General features: G+C 40.3%; 1 protein-coding gene across 1 annotated transcript; it reads right to left on the reverse strand.

Annotated features, from left to right (window-relative positions):
• Nucleotides 1–11,000: 11,000 nt before the first annotated feature.
• Nucleotides 11,001–18,001, reverse strand: MRPL46 (mitochondrial ribosomal protein L46). Its single transcript, XM_069098551.1, has 4 exons — nt 17,632–18,001; nt 13,632–13,833; nt 12,666–12,839; nt 11,001–11,386 (listed from the first exon to the last, which is right to left on the reverse strand). The coding sequence occupies exons 1-4, from the start codon at nt 17,863–17,865 to the stop codon at nt 11,136–11,138; spliced, it is 861 nt and encodes a 286-aa protein (XP_068954652.1). The 5' UTR covers nt 17,866–18,001; the 3' UTR covers nt 11,001–11,135.
• Between the last annotated feature and the right edge of the window lie 19 nt (nt 18,002–18,020).

Raw genomic sequence — 18,020 nt, forward strand, 5'->3', positions numbered from 1 at the left:
TCTTCAAGAACAAAGGGCAAACAACAACCCACGTGTTTTAAAATAATTTTTTCATCCACCTCAGTCATGTACTTTACAGAAAATACAGTATCATTGTTAGCAGCTACCTTCCTCTAAGAAGCATGCCTGCCCTGGGGTCCTAACCAATAACCCAAGTTGTGCCTATTAAAATATCCTTACACACTAAAAATCCAAACTTTAGTATAGTTTTATCACCTTTAGCTTTCATAACTCTTAGTGCCACCCTAAGTCTTCACCTTTTCCAGGTGAAGATATCAACTATGAGGATAAAGAATTCTTAACCTCTTCAGAAAGGGGTCTTTACATTTGGGCTCTAATGGAATCCACCAGCCAGTCTCAAGATGGACAGGAACAGGTCAGCTATTCACAACCATATCCAGCTGTTTGGCCCGATTAGCTTTCAACTTAGTTCCAGCTCCACATCATTCTAGGGCACAAAATCGAGAGCCACCATTAAGCATAGGATTACTCCTGCACTCAAAGCAGAATGGAATTGCTGACCCATTCTATTACCCCAGCAGGGGGAGAAAGGAGCACAGCCAAAAAGGTCAGTAAAGCAATTATTAAGAACTCACAGATCACTAAGCTGCATACCCACAGCAAGAGAAAGCCTTGTTTGCCTGAAATCACAGGGCATGGCCCTAAGTACCCTATAACTTCACTGTTATATTTTCTAACAGCCCATCAAGCCTGGATTATAGCTGGTCACTTTAGGTGATCGTTCACCTCTCACCCTTCTCAGAATTTCAGTGTTCGGGAACACTTAAAATAAAGGAGGAAAGGGGTATATCTTTGTACCAACAGGAAAGACGCAGTAATAGAAGTTGCTGGAATTTAGTCTTAGGAACAGCAAGGCTGTTTTCAATAGTCTGGTGGGGGAGCAACCAGAACAGAAGACAGGTCTTGGAGGTTATTTCTCATGAGCTCCTGGCAAGAAAACAGGATTCTTTCATAAAACACGAATGAGAAAATCATGAGGGTACCCTGTCCCCAAGATCTCCCAGAGGACCAGACTATCCAACAAAGAGAACACAGCTTTGTCAAAGGGGATCTGGGATTACAAGCACACTATTGATTTTTGAAAAATCTCATTGCCTCCGGTTCTGCCTGTGCCAAGCTTACACAACTCTGTGCCTGCTACAGGCCCAAGAGAGAAAGCACTGTGAAAAACAAACACCAGCTAAGCAGGAAACCAACAGACTAAGTGGTAGGAAGTTGATTCTCAACAAAGAAAAGACACATCCTAATCCCCATCCAACACACACCTTTGCCTTCCCTCCCTCCAGCATTTTTTTCCACTTTAAAATCCTATTCCTTTATCTTCTCCCCAACCCCCTAAAACAACCCCCCTCATTTGATGCCCTAGAGCTTCTAGGACAAATCTAAAAGAGAAAAGTTTATACCGATATTTATGCATATATGTATATATTTATTACTAGCCCAGCAACTCCAAACCACCCAGGCTTTAGAAAATAGAACAAACACCACAGTGGAATTTGAAGGTGGTTAGAAAGAGTCGTAACATGAACTCTGTAGTTCAAAGGCCCCCAGGAGAGCTGGGAATATATACCTTTAGCATTCTCCATGCCTATACCTAGCTGAAGTCCTCCTCCTCTCCCCACTATGATGGATGAAGACTCTTTCTTTTATTATCTTGTATACCAAGATACAGTAAGCAGAACCAGTGGGAGTTTCCTACCTAAAGGGAGAGGTAGAATAATAAAATGACGCCCCCCCCCCAAATGTTAGTGGAAATTGTATACTATTATTACTGTATATGTAAAGTATTTGAGAAATTGTGATCTCATAGATAGAGCCCTAATTCTTGACTTAGAGTCAAGAAGACCTGGGTTCGAATCCTGCCTCAGACACTTACTAGCTATGGGACCCTGAGCAAGTCAATTTAACTTCTCTGTGCCTCAATTCCTTCTTCTGTAAAATGAGGATAATTATAGGATCAATTTCACAGAGTTGTTGTGAAGTTCAAATGATATAATAGGTAAAAGCACTTTGCAAATTTTAAAGTGCTATATAAATGCTAGTTATCATTATTAGCCTTATTAGTACTACTATTAAATTACATGAATTATAAGGCAGGCTTCGAGGTGTCTACTTCCCTGAAGACCAGAACCAACATTTGGTCACCAGTACCTTAAAAATATAAGGAAATGGGTGGAGTCATCAGCTGAGATGGACAAGCACGAAGTCTTAAATGGATTTAAGGGAAATTAGTTTTTTTCTAGCTTTGCAAAAGGACTAAGAACTAATGTCAATTGAAAATACTCTGAAGTCAGAGTTTGGTGAGAAATACTCAAAGGGGAAGAATTTTGAAACTAGGAGACAAAGGTGTTTGGTTAGGGGCAAATAATCTCACACAGTCAGACCAAGCTCAAATGCTAGTCAGAGCAAAAGTAGAAGGGGTCTTGAAATGCCAGTCCGAACAACAGGATAATGAAATGGTGAAGACAGGGTCAGATGGCACTAGAAGCCAGTTGGCCCTAGAGACTGATAATGGATACTTTAAGACAAAGATTTCTGTACTCCATAAACTTCCCAATTTTTTACTCTGTAATTTGTTTTATTTTACTTTTTCTCCCTTATATTTTGACACTCAAGGATCTATGATTTCACAAATGTATAGGCTGCAAATTCTCCCTGAAATAGCAGGTTTTCTTTGAGAGAGGCTATAAGAACAAAGATAATCATCTTGGGGCCAACTTAATGATAAATCTCTGCAAATTCAGGATCACAGAATCATAGATTCAGAGCTAGAAGAATTCCCAGAGGCCATGTAGTCCAACCCCCTCATTTTACAGATAAGGGAACTGAGGCTGAAAGAACTCAAGTGATTTGGCCAGGGTCACAGAGGTAGTAGGTTACAGAGCTAAGAACTCAATCTAGGTATTGCGAACCCAAATCCAACATCATTTTCTCTGTTTCATGTTGCCTCTCCTAGTTAGACTGGTCCTCAGATGTCAGATGTACATCAGTGAGATGGTGCTGGAAGCCCTACCAGCTTGGCAGCACCTGCCAGAGTTTATGCCTTCCCCAAATAGCCCTCAATAACCTCATTATCTCCAGGATATCAATGAAGCACCTAAGTAGTACTCTTTTAGTCTCTTTATTACTAATGAAATCATTTCTTAAAAATCTAGCAAAGGTCTCAAGGGAACTAAGGGGAAGGAGAGATTAGTCCACCTGGTCCAGGAGATCTGAGGAAGTAGATTATCTTAAAGAAAAGCCAAGGCCTGGATGTGGAGGTAACCCCTCCTCTAGCATTCTGGGGTATGGGCCTATTAAAAAATAAGGAACATGTCAGGTACAGCAGGGTCTGGGGGCCAGACTACCAGTGCTGACCCCCTTCCTGACTTAAGTATTTCTTTATAGGTAGTACTCAGTTAGTTAACAACCTGACTATAACTTAGTTGCAGAGATGCCTAAGGTTCAGAGAAAGTGAGTAACTTGCATCATTCGTTGGAGTCAGTATTTGGATCCAGGTCTCCACAGTCATTCGCTACTATACTATCCTACCTCTTAGTACTTATGAAAGGACTTAAGAAAAAATAAAACCATTGAAAACCTGTCACAGATGATTTTCTATGCTTTCTATGCTAGAAATTCCAAGGAGAGAAAAATGGACAGCTAGGGTTCCTATGCAAATATCTATAATCTCAATATTGGAAGGGACCTCAGAGGCCATATAGCCCCAAAAGCACCTAAACGAGAACATCTGTAAAAAGTGGACACCTCCTTAAGGCCTCCAGTGTTGGAGGACTCAGCCATGATTCCTCATATGTACAGTTTAACTGTAATGAAGTTTTTCCTTCTATTTCTGCTTTTCTGGAACTTGCTTTTCTTTCCTAGGTTCACTATAGGACAAGAAGAAACCTTGTTCATGGTATAGTGGATGGAGTGCTATATATGGAGTCAGGAAGACCTGGGTTTGAATTGTACCTCAGACATTTATTACCTGCATGACTTGACCAAGTCACTAAACCTCTCGATGTTTCAGTGCCCTTGTGCAGAGTAAGGATAATATCGGTAACATTGACCTCACAGGGTTGTGCTGATGGCTTACTGATCTAAAGTCTGTAAAGTACTTTCCAAGCTTTCAGGCTCTATGTAATTGTCAGTCATTCTTACTCAGAATAGGAAAGTTCTTCCTTTTTCTTATTTTTCTCAATCAATACACAAAGCAGCTACCTCTGCTTATGGGAAGAAATAGGGAGTAAGATACAGGTGAGGGGCATCTCCCCTTAATAAGGAGAACCAAGGACTGAAGGGTATCAATCACATGTCACCTTGCACTTAGATCATAGGAAATAATAATAAAATAATAATCGTATGGGGACTAGGCCTATGATTTCATTGGTCTAGAAAACTTCCATCTGAGAAAATTCTCTCTACCAATACAGATCTGCACCCTCTCTGTAACTTGCTTTCTTAGAGAAGTGACTAGAGCACTAAAAGGTGGTGACTTGCCCAGAGTCACAAAGACAGTATATCAGAGACAGAAACTGAACCTAAATGTTTCTACCTTCAAGTTCAGTGATCTATTCATTAAACCAATCTCTAATCTGTCTCTCTCTTCCCTGCCACCATAAAGATAACAATTTAACAAGGTAATATAGTATGTACATGGATAGGTATGCTTCAAGGCAGAATAGAAAAGGGACAAAGGAGAAGCCCAAAATGTGTTGGGGGGTGGGGTTAATGATGAGGAAGAAAGAGATTTGCCATCAAAAGATCTGGATTCAGTTCCCAACTCTGCTACTTACTTCTTGTGTGATCTTGACAAGTCTTTCTGAATGTGTCTCCTCATCTGTAAAATGAGGGAGGGTGAATTAAACTAAGGTTCCTTCTAGCTCTAAATCTATGATTAGATGACCCTATATCACTCAAATATTTAAATGGCTGGATGGTATCTGAAGGCAGAACTAGAAGCAATGAGAGCAAGTTCCAGAAAAGCAGAAATAGAAGGAAAAACTTCATGACAATTAAAGCTATACATATGAGGTGTCCTGGCTGAGTGCTCCAACATTGAGGACCCTAAGGAGGCGTCCACTTTGTACAGATGTTCTCATTTTCAACTTGGTGGAAGAAGTTTCATAGAGGAGGTGACATCTGAACTGAGACCTGAAGAAGAGTTCAACTGGTAGATGTGGAAGGAGTACTAGACAAAAAGGACACTGCACAAATGAAGGGAGATAAGAAAGAAGGCAAGGAAAGATGGGGGAATAACTAGAAGCCCAATCTGACTGGAATATTGAGTAAATAAAGGGGAGTAGTGTGCAACAGGCACCTAGGTGGTACAGTGAGCAGAGTGATAGGCCTGGAGCCAGGAAGACTCATCTTCATGTGTTCAAATCTGGCCTCAGACACTTGCTAGCTGTGTGACCTTGGGCAAGTCACTTAACCCTTTTTACCTCAGTTTCTTCATCTGTTAAATAAGCCGGAGAAGTAAATGACAAACTATTCCAGGATCTCTGCCAAGAAAACCCCAAATAGGGTGAGGGAGAGTCAGACACCACTGAAAAACAACAAGTGTATAATAAGGTTCCTAAGGCAGGTTGAAGCCATTTTGTGGAGGGACTCAAATGTCAAGCTAAAAAGTTTGCAATTTTAATCCTTCAGGCAATGAGAAGTGATTGAAGGGTCAGAGATTTAATGATAGAAGAGACCTCTGACATTATCTAGTCCAACTCCTTCATCTTATAAGTGAGACAACTAAGGCCTAGGGAGCTTAAGTGAATTGCCTAAAGTCAGACAAGGATCAAGTGGCAGGGTTGGGATTCAAACCCAGGTCCTTTCATGCCAAATCCAGAGTTAATTCTTTCCATTATAGCACATTTTTAAGCAAGCAGGGGAGGGATGTAGTCAGATGTACATATTACCATGATTATTTTGCCAATTATATGAAGAACATACCAAAGAAAGGAGAGAATAAGGATAAAAAGACCAATTAGAAGGTTATTTCAATAATTCAGACAAAATGGGAGCCTGGACTAGGATATAGTACTAGTGTGAATGCAGAAGAAAGGACAAACATGAGAGTTTATTTTGGAAGTATATTCCACAGGACTGTAGCAGCAACCACACTGGCATACCCAGGATGGCTGGTGGCACAGGTTCTTATATATGCTTCACTAGGAAAGATAGCTGTTTGAGGAGTCAAAAATCATTTTTAATTATACTCACTAGTTCAGGGGAAACGTAAGCATCCTTAACTTCGGAGAAAATACAGAGTAAATAGACGCAGAGAAAGAAAAACAGACAGGGCTCTGACTGCCTGAATCAACTATACACTTTACATACATCCCTAGATCAAGAGTCTTGACATCTGAGCAGCTGGAGAGCTTTGAACATACTGGCACTCAGAATTTCAACTAGGAATTACAAGATCATTCTCATAAGCAAACCCCCAAAGCAAAAGTTCACCTCTCAGAATATATACTCTTAGGGGCGGCCAGGTGGCTCAGAGAGTAAGAGCACCGGCTCCAGTGTCAGGATGACCTGGATCAAATCAGGGCTCAGATACTCAGCACCACACCCAGAAATAACTGGCCGTGTAACCTTGAGCAAGTTACTTAACCCCAATTGCTTTAAAAAAAAAAAAGAATATATACTCTTTCAGCTAATAGGTTCAGAGCCAGAAGGCATCACAGCCCTCTGGACTCAGTGCCTAATTAGAAATTAGCAAAAGGTGCAAAAGCCTCCCCTAAGCAAGCTTCCCTTAATGGACTCTACATGAAGCCTATTAATGGGCAGGGAACATCTTACATCCCATTAACATTACATGGATTTAGCAACTGATTGAATATAGGTAGTGAAGGAGAGGGAAAAGTTAAAATTGGCTTTAAAGTCTCAAGTCTGGATGACTAAGAAGATGGTGGCACTATCAACTGAAATGAAGGTGGAATTGTGTAAAACAAGTTTAGTTTTTGACTTTGTTGATTTTAAAAATAGGACACATTGGGACTGAATATATAAATTTAGTAATCATTTGCTTGGAGGTAATAATTGAAGTCATAGCAAAGTATAAGATCATTACGAAAAAATTGCTTCACATCATTCCCCCTTCATATGTCCTATGTCCAGGCAAATTGGCCTACTAGATATTCCCTATATATCACATTCGATCTTCCCCTTCTGTGCATTAGTACAGGCTGTCTCCCATGTTGGAAATGATCATCCTAACTCCCTTCAAGACTGTAAAAGGCAGTTTTTTATACAAGGTCTTTCCCTGACTTTCCTCCTCCATTATTAGTATTCTGTACCCCCTGAAATTACTTTACATGTTTTGTATTTACTTATGAGCCCCCCTCCCAGTAGAATATTAGATCCTTAAGGACAGGAACAGTTTTCATTTTTGCCTTTGTATTCCCAGTATTTACTTAGTACTTATTGAATTAACTGAATTGAAAAGAATGTATAGAAAAATAAAATGGTTGAAAACAAAGCTTTGGGGGACACAGGGAATGACAAAAACCAGAAAAGCCCGAGAAGAAACAAGACAGATGGGAGTAGAAGACAAGGAAAGAAGCAAATAACATCAAGGATGAGGGTGCTCAGTGTCAAATGTGGTGAAAAATCAAGGAGAATGAAGTCTGAGAAAAAGCCATTTGGACTTGGCACAAAGAAGTCATGGTGATCTTGGGAGAGAGTAATTTCAGCAAAGCAGTGAGGACAGAAGCCAACTTCTGGGAATTGAGGAGTTTCTGGGTCGTAAAGAAATGATGATAGAAAGTACAGTTTCTTTAAACTTAGCTAAGAAGAGAAGAGATAAAGGATGGTAGCTTGAGGGGACCATAAGATCAAGAAGAGGTTTTCAGCCTACCTGGGGATAGAGGGAAGGAAGCTAGAAAAGGGAAAAAAGAGGGAAGATGAGAAGGAATTAATAACAGAGAAAGGTCCCAGAGAAAATGGGAGAAGATTGGATCAAGGGCATAAACAGAAAAGGTTAGCCTTGACAAGTAATGATACCTCATCCCTTGAAATTAAAAGGAAGAAGGGTAAAAACATGAGGTTAAAATATATGGAATATGGGAGACAAAGCATCCTTAATTTCAGGAATACAAGATCTTATGCTAAGAGGAAGGGTTTGAAAGTAGAATTAGGGGCTTGCTGAGAGGTTTGGAATTACTACTATGAAAAATGTAACAGGGAGTTTATCAAAGTTGAATTAAAAGATCACATTACAGTAGTGAGAGTACAGGTTAGATTAGAGCTTGAATTTGTAATTCAAGTAATTCACTCAGTCAGCAGTTTTAGAACTTACTCTAGCAGTGCTCAGCAGCTCAGGAATGAGAACAAAGTAGGCAAATGATAGAGTTGTAACAGAAAGCTGGAGATTAGAAGTCAGAAAAAACAGATGGTCAAGGAGGCAAGGATTTCAAGGGTAAGGAGAGTGAATTGTGGAAACAGCTGATTAAACTATCCAGATTGAAAAGAAGAAAAGCCAGAAAAAGGGTTATGAACTGGGAGGAGGAAGAGAAGACTGGGGAATGAAGCAGGTGAAAAGGTGGAAGGCAGAACTATGACCAGAGAGGCAGGATCAGTTTGTCAGAATCTTAGAGATGGAATCATTTTACATAATAGACTGATTTTAAGGTATGGTCCTTCCTATGGGTAGCTGAAGTAAAGTGGATATGAAAGTTATGGCAGGTGAGGTTAATGTAAGAATACAGAAGTCACCAAGGATATATAGGAAGGGTTGAAAGATTGTAAGCCAAGTGCTGAAGTCAATGAGGAAGATGGCATGGCAGAGGATTCAGACAGGGTGATAATGATGCTTGTAGCTGTGTTATAATTTATTCACAACTGTCACAGAGGATGTCATATGCAGAGTCCAAATGAAAGAGGGGATTCCCTATGGATAATAAGGTTCTTCAAATATTACTGTGCTGACTACACCATGACTCTGGATATCACAAGGTAAACTCATTGAAATACATGATTATTCAAGTTACTAGCATTAAAAAAAAAAAGGTCGTGAAAGAAAAACTAAACAGATGAAAAATCTATTTTTCAGATTAGGACATCCTGTTGGAATATCAATTTGAGTGGTATTGATGTAACTTATCAATATGAACATATGTATATCTGTGACAAGAACTGCAGAGGAACCAATAGGTTTGGCCTAGAATTAACTAGAAGGAAGAGAAGGAGCTGGATGGCATTTGGGAAATTGTCATGGCCTGGCACAGTGAAGCACACCTGTAATCACAGGTACCAGGAAGCTAAAACTGGCAGATTTCTTGAGCTCTGGAGTTCTGAGGTGTAGTGGGCTATGCTGATTGGGTATACACATTAAGTCTGGTATTAAAACAATGAACCCCTAGAAGTAGGGGGACACCGAGTTGCCCAAGGAGGAGCAAACAAGTTAGAAACAGGTCAGAAACAAAGCAGGTCCAAATTCCTGTGCCAATAAATAGTGAGACTGGGTCTATGATGGAACTTTGCACTTCAAGTCTGGGCAAGATGGATAGATTCAGTCTTAAAGGAAATTTTTTTAAAAATAGAAATTGCAACGTTTTTAATAATTCCAAACTGCTCCTCAACACAAAAACCCACCTTTTAAACACAAATACTCTTCTAATAATCTATCTTGAAATGCCACACTATCTAAAGAATTAAAGTTTCAAGTGACCCCAAGCTCAATAGAAAGACATGGAGGAGTGGCCAGGTGGCTCAGTGAGTAAGAGCACCAGCTCCAGTGTCAGAATGACCTGGGGATCGAATCTGGCCTCAGATACTCAGCACCACCCCCAGAAATAACTGGCCGTGTAACCTTGAACAAGTTACTTAACTCCAATTGCTTTAAAAAAAAAAAAAGACAGACATGTGGAGGGTATGCCTTGTATATCTTCAATGGACACCAACATCAAGGAATGCCATAATGTACATTATTCAGGAAATGTATAAGAAAAAAAAGGGAAAAAAGTTAGTCATGAGGGTAAGAGTGAAGGATAAGAGGGGCGGCTAGGTAGTGCAGTGAATAGGGCACCAAACCTGGAGTCAGGAGGACCCGAGTTCAAATTTGGCCTCAGACACTTAACACTTACTAGACGTGTGACCTTAGGCAAGTCACTTAACCCTAATTGTCCAGCCTTTACCCCTCCAAAAAGAAAAAAAAAAGAGTGAAGGATAAGGGATGCACAGTGTCCGTTCACAGTATTTACAAAATCTAAGAAGCCTGAACAGAAGACCTCTAGTACATTGCACAGATCTAAGAATGACCAATTATTTATTTTCCACAGAAGCACATGGAAAAGAATTGTACATAACAGGGCAGAACAAATTGCAATCCATAGTTTGGAGATCATACTCTCATCAATGAAATAATGGATCTATTAGGTATCAAAGCAAATAGTCCTACCATAATCTATGAATTCTGAGACTAAGGATTCATTTCAATGGGATAAATATAAAGGAAAGTATTTACTTTATTTTCCTATTGGCATTATTGTTTGGGGGCAATCTTGTTGGGAGGGCTCTCTCTGCTTCAAATCGGATTGTATACCATCAAGTATACCAGAACAGAAATCTAAAAGTCTTGGTTCTAGTCCTTGTTTATCCATATTAAACAAGCCATGAGGCACTTGGCCAACACAAAGTTCTAAACAAATAGTAGTTTCTTTACCAAATGGCACTAAGTTATAACACTTCTATGCCAAGGACAGCTAAGAAGCTGCATTTAGTCCCAGATTCCTCACTGGTCAAGGAACTTTTACAGAAGTGAAACCTGCTTTACCTAGCTTATGGCTTGTAGAGTCATAAATTAAATTAACAAATATCCTACACCTACAAGTAACTGTTTTAGATAGTCTTCTGTCCTGCCCTTCTTGTGTCCATTAAGTCAAAGGACTTTATGTGGAAAATCCTGTATACCCCACAGCTAGTTATTGGTTGGGAAAGGGGAGAGCTGCCATACAAAACAGCCAGTTACAAAGCCCAGTCAGTAGTACTCAGATTCCAAATAAGCTGACACAAAGGTAAGAAACTGGTTTATTTGTCAATGCTAAGCTTATTTCATGGTGATCCACACATGTCAAAATAGTCACATGTCCTCTTGCCCACAGTCCAAATGTCTGTCCCAAGGACAACTGTGTCCATCAGATGTCCATAAAAAATCTCCTAACCTGTGCCAGGTATTTTGGTTTCAAGTAGTCACCCAGCTCCTCCCTGCTGACCCAAGCATGGTCATCCTTCTTCCTGGCTTGGGAGAGATTTCCACTTTGTAGGAAAGCTTTAAAAAAGAACACTTTGGCTCCTATGTTGTTCTCTGTCCGAAAAGCCTGAGGAAACTTAAACTTGTAATAGCCACAAGGTGCGTTTCCTAGGAATTTGGCCTCCACGCTATTTTCTGAAAGGAAACAAAACAGAAATTAGAGTTACGTTTATACCTACTGGATCTCAGAATCAAAACACACATAAACAGACTTGTCTCTATGGATGCCCCCTGGCTCCAGGCATCTTCCTAACATGGCTCAATTTGACCACAGAAAATGACAAAAACTGTATAAAAAGGCAGGGAATGTATACCTTCTGCAAATAGGTTATGTGTGTTGTTTCAATAGTTCTAAGAAGCCTCTTATTTTTATCTATAAAGTTGTAATCAAGGCAATCTCACTGTGGATAAATGCTTGGGTCAATCTGGAAATTAGTTTCCATGACTCTTATTACAAATGTCTGAAAGCATACTACTTCTCACTGAATTACTCAATTCAATGTTAAGAGACACAGCTATTGGTACTAAAAGCCAGCGGTGTGACTAAAAAAACACTAGGCTAAGGAATCAGTAGACCTAGGTTTTAAATTTAACTGAAAGTCACTTACAATATATTATTACTAATATCTAGTAGCAATAAAGGCTAAAATTTTTATAAATAGGTATGCTAAATGTATTGACCCTTTCCTTTTAGAGCTTGGAGAACAAGAAGCTAAGTAAATAGTAGGCACAAAATTTTACCGTAAAGTTGAGTTCCTTCATGGCAGATTCTAACTCTCAAATACAAAGAAACATCTGATTCTCAAAGGCACCAGGCATTAAAACAAAATTAAGAAGGGACTATGTTAGTAGCAACAAGCCCTCATGCCAAAGAAAATTAGCCCTATGCCTTCTCTAGAATATGTGCCAAGAGTTGCTAACTCTTATATAAAAGAAAAGGTGGGCAGTGTCTTTGTGGCTGTCTTTGTGACTGTATCTGCAAAGTTACGGACTGGGTTATGTATGTGATACTGTCCCTGGGAAAAAAACAGGGTGGTAACCATGGTGAGCTAGCAATTAATAGTCCTGTGGATTCATTTCATGGAATGTAAGAAGAATAAAAAAAAAATTAGCACCTTAATGATCTGAGCACTGAGACTGAGAGACAGAAATGAACAAAGGACTGACCTGGAATCAAAGAACATGAGAATTGAAAGGAACTTTTGTCATCTAATCATCTGGGCGGGGAAGAGTGTAAAGAGGATATCATTCCGTCAAGTCAATCCTTCCCTAGGCTTTCTTAGTCAATACTTTTATTAAAAGTATTTTATTAAAACACAACTCACAACCAGCCCTTAAGAAAGCGATTTGACTCTCTTTAACTGGAAGCCAGAGACAAGACACTAAGAGCCATAAATGGAAGGGGGTTACTTACTTGAGAGAGTAGCAAGGGCCCGCTCAGCAGTGTCACGGAGGGTCTCCCCAGACTGCCATTCTGCATGCGGTAATATCCACGTTTCCTGATCTCCCAGTTTTTCCTTAACCAACAATACCAGGTTTTGGTCTAACTTCCTGTGCAATGAGGTTCTATCATTTTTTTGATCAGCTTCTGCCATGGCAAAAAATAAGTCAGAGGAGGAACAGAACTGTGGTTTGCCAGGACAGAGAAAATAAGAGATCAACAATGCTCAAAAACAATCTTTAAAATGTTTGTTCTCACAACTGCATTAGACACTTAAGAAGTACGGGGAGAAGATGTGGTCCTTGTTCTAACTATCCTCTTTTTATAGCTCTGCTACAAAAGTCACTGAGGGACACCAGAAACGAGAGAAATAAACAAAGAGCTGGGCCTCCCACCTTCAAGTAGTCATGTCAAGTACTTTGATCTTTTTTGAAGAGAGGTGCTGACAGCACTTTAAAATATTACTATTTTATCATTCTAGACATCATCACTGATCTCAGACATGACAGACCATTTCTGTCTTTCAAATTCTTGGTCCACAAAAATAAGAACACTATGAATCATCCTCTCCTTGTTTCAGGGGGGATTTCTAGAGAAACAGAAAGCATCAGTGATAGACTTATCAATTGATTCCCACAAATACTTTCACTTCATGCTTATGGAATTTGCCATATTAGTCCAAATCCAGGCTCTACACCTAAAATGAGATCTCTCTGAAAAGAAACATAAAGATATATATGCAATGAAAGGTAACATCTATTATAGACTACACCAAGGTTTTTTATACAAGCTAGATTTGAGGAAGAACTATAGATAACAAAAATATCACTTAAAATAAGAGATTTAAACATAACTCTTAATTTAGGAATCAGAATCCATTCCTTTTTCATTAACCCCCCCCACACACACACACACAAAAAAAAAAACAAACCCACGAACCTGTTACGCGAGGTTGAGGTTTGAATTGCAAGAATGTCTGCTCCCAGGTGTCTTCCAAATCTTGTGCCAACAAAATGTCTTTTTCATCATCATCATCATCATCATCAGAGTCATAAATGTCAGCTTTCCTCCTCTCCAGTCTCCGTGTTTCTTCCAAAGCACGAATTTCATGGTCTGAATATCGACTCTTTTCTACCTCGATCTGGGAAGGATGGACAAGGAAAAAAAAAAAGAACTATGGAACAACTCACAGGCCCAAAATTTTACTTCTGACATGAGATAAATACACTTGAGCCAGGAAAATTACCAAAGTATTCTATAGAAATATAGGAAGATACTGGAAAGATGATTATGCTCAAATATGGAAATATCACCCTATAATGTGACCAGGAATTATATTATACTCAGTATCTGGGATAGGGTGATGACCACAAATGTGTATGTGAGGGAAAGGAGATGAGGAATTCTGGGTAGGTTAAGCATTTCCTCGATTCAAAAACTGGGGCAACAACCTATTTGATTATATGAATCCTATTTCTATAATCATTCTTCCAGTCTCTCAGATTCAGAACTTTGGTGTTATCCTCAAATCCTCATTATACCTCATGCCGTATATTCAATGAGTTAATAAATCCTGCCATTTTTACCTTCATAATTCTCACATATAACTTTCTCCCTATTCATACAGCCATCAACTTTTAATCATTACCTAAACCTAACACTCAACACTTCATTGCAATGGCCTCCAAATTGGTCTGCCTACTTCAAGTCCCTTCCTACTTTAATCCACCCTCCATAGAGCTGTCAAAGTGATTTTCCTTTATGCGGATCTGACAACATCACTCTTCTCTTCAATAAATTCCAGTGGCTCCCTATGACCTGTAATTTCAAACATAAACCCTTCTACTTGGTTTTTAAAGCCCTTCACAACTTGGGCCCAATCTATCTTTCCAATATCATTATATATCACTCTCCTTTCTATATTCGAAGTACAGCCCAACTGGTCTCTATTCCCTTCATATAGCATTCCATCTTTGTACTGGCCATCTTCCATACTTGGAATGTACTCTTTTCTCACCTCCCCTTCAATGAATACCTCTCTTCCTTCAAAAAACATAGCTCAAGCACCAAACCACCTTCTACACAATTTTTCCTAATCCCAACTGCTAACACTTTCCCCCCTGAATTGCCTTTTATTTACCTTAATTTTTTTGTATATACTAATACATGTACATGTTGTCTTTCTCAACAGACTATGAGCTCCCTGCCTTGAGAACAGGGATCATTTCATTTTTTGCCTTTGTACTCCCAGTTTTTAGCAGTGCCCAACACACAGCAGGTTCTTTAAAAATGCTTGTTGACTAAACCAACATCTTTTATGCCCGTGCCTGGCACACAGTAACTCAGAAAACTTAACATGGTGCTGTGCCTATGAAGGTCAAACACATTCATCACTGCACCTGTTCCAGTTCTGTCAAACAGATGATATCACTTTGCTTCTGAGTAGGAGTTAAGTTTCATTCATTCATCCATTGAGGACAATGGAGTGACATGGAGAGGCCAATGGTTTCAACAATGGAAATAATACTAAAGAATACATTACTATTAGACTTACTGCTTTCTTGACTCTAAACTCCACTGGGCTTTTCCATATATACCTGTGGCTGAATGTTTCTGTGTGTGCTTGTCCATTAGAATGTAAACCCTGTGAGAGAAGGGACTATCTCTGTTTTCTGTCTACAGCCTCAACTCTAAGCACAGTGCTTGGTTCACAGTAAGCCCCTAATAAATGCCTTTTACTCATTCATTTATCAAATGTTAACTTGTGCTAGACAACAGGTATACAAAATGGGATGGGCAAGTGAAGACATGTAAATAAGTAACTATAATACAAAGGAGAAAAAGTTAAGTGTAATCAAAATCTTTTGAGGAATTTTAGTGAAAAATAGCTTTGATATCGGGAACATAGAGACAGTTTTGATAGAAAGTTAAACAGGGGGTGGCTAGGTGGTGCAGTGAAAAGAGCACCGGCCTAGGAGTCAGGAGGACCCGAGTTCAAATCCAGCCTCAGACACTTAACACTTATTAGCCATGTGACCTTGGGCAAGTCACTTAACCCCAATTGTCCTGCCTTCCCCCCTCCAAAAAGAAAAAAAAGAAGAAAGTTAAACAGCCCCAGTAATGTAGGGTATGGTCCCTGAAAGGCTCACTTCCAAAGTCTTGATGTTACAATATCATAAAAGCAGTCTGGTATTGTACAAAGAGTGCTGCACTAGGAGTCATGTGAGGCCTGGGTTCCAATCCCAACTCTGACATTGACTACCTGGGCATAAAACTTTTCACCTCTTTTAGCCTCAACTTCCTCCTCTGTAAAACAGAAACAATTCTTATAATACTACCCCCAAAAAGTTCCAGTAAGGAAAAAGAGCTTTACAAATTTTAAAGCACTCTATTGAATTGTTATTCCATTTACTAAACATTTTAGTTGTCAGAACGTTTTTTTCTGTAAACATCACATTACATATTAGAAAGATCAGCTGACTTGAAATCTGGAAACCTAGGTTTGAATCCTATGTCTAATTAATACTAGTTATATGGACTTGGTAATGTCACACATTCTCTTATAGCCTTAATTCTTTATATCTTTTTCATTTTTGCTTTTTTTTTTTAGAGGGCAATTGGGGTTAAGTGACTTGCCCAAGGTCAGATGGCTAGGTGTGTGTGTGTTACGTGTCTGAGGCAGGATTTTAACTCAGGTCCTACTGACTCCAGGGCCGGTGCTCTATTCACTGTGCCACCTATCCACCCCTTAGCCTTAATTCTTTAGATATAAAAGAAGATAATGATACTTGACCTTTCCAGAGTTTCAAGGAAAGCACAACGTATACCTTAAAGGCTATTAAAATGTGAGCTAAGTGTGTAGCTTGGTAGGGTGGGTGTTTACTTTCATTTCACAGACATCAAATGAGGGGGTTGAACTAGCTGATCTCTAAGGTCACTTCTAGTTCTAAAGCCCAGGTCTACTGGCTCACTGCTTGCTAAAGAGTGATCTTTCCACAGCACCAGGGACCACTACATTCAATTCCACAAACATTCCTCAAGCATCTAAGTAAGTCTAAAATAATGTACTCCAGAAACAGGGGGTACACTAACTAAAAAAGAAACAATCCCTTAAGAAATTTACACTTTAATGTGGTTGAGAGAATACTCCTGGCACAAGTTGGTTAAATGAAAAATACTACACAGGATCAAGACTTTATAGCTGGAAAGAGTAATCCCACTACAGAAGTTTCCACTTACAAAAGAGCGACTTTTACAATCAAGTGACTTGCCTAAAGTTCCACAGGGCAACAACACATGTACAAATGTACACCTGCAGGTAAATGCAAATTATATGCAAAGTTATACAAATCATACACAAACAGACAAAGATATTTTGGCAGGGACAGAGCACTGAAAGCGGGAGGGAAGGGGAGGACATGCAGAAGGTGGCACTTGGGCGGTACTTTGAAGGAAGCTTGCGATTCTACTGGGCAAAGGTGCGGAGGGAGGAGAGTCTAAAAAAAGAATCTGTCATTCCTCCGCAGGTATCCTCTTTTGAGAATCAAAAAGGGCCTTGGAGACTATAAGGTCCATCAACTGGTAGCATTTATAAAGCTCCTTTAAGCTTTGCACAGCGCTTTTATCTATGTTAACTCATTTGAGCCTCACCACAACCCTAGGAAGTGAATGTTACTATTATCCCCATTTTGCAGATCAAGAAACTGAGGCCGGATAAGGTCGAGTGAGTTGCCCAGGATTACAGTTGGGATGTCTCTAGAGGCGCCTAGTTTAACAACCGCCAATTTGCAGAAAAGGAAACTGAGGCCCAGAAAGAGATTATAAGTGACTTGCCCAAGGTCACTCGGCTCATGCGCCTCTGGGCCAGGACCTCCAGCTGCAACGTCCAGGGCCGCGTGGGTGCAGGCGCGGAGGTGCCCCCGGGGCAGCCGGGCCCTACCTGCTGCAGCAGCTCGGCCATCTCCACCTGCTGAGGGGTGAGGGGCTGCGAGACAATCGGAGGCCTCTGCAGGCACAACGCCCCCAGCAGGCGCCATGGAGACCCGCCGCTCGAGGAGGCCGCGCTCGTACCGGAGGCCCTCGCGGGGGCTGCCACACAAAGCGTCCGTGGGGGCCACCGCCCCAGCCCCAGCTCCGCGCCGTACAACCATAGTCTCCGCACGGGGGCCGCCATCTTCCTACCCTCCCCACAACGCACCGCGCTTCCAACCGAGAGCCACCTTCGGCGCCGCGTTTATCCCACAAGACACCGCGTGTATAAGGATGCGAAAAGTTTTGCCTTTTTCCCTTGGGAAAGACTATTTCTATAAGGAGGGAGGGCAGTGCGGT

This window comes from Petaurus breviceps, unplaced genomic scaffold, assembly GCF_028583685.1.
Source record: "Petaurus breviceps papuanus isolate PSGF00001 unplaced genomic scaffold, PetGlider_PUasm1.0 37, whole genome shotgun sequence".
NCBI lineage: Eukaryota > Metazoa > Chordata > Mammalia > Diprotodontia > Petauridae > Petaurus > Petaurus breviceps.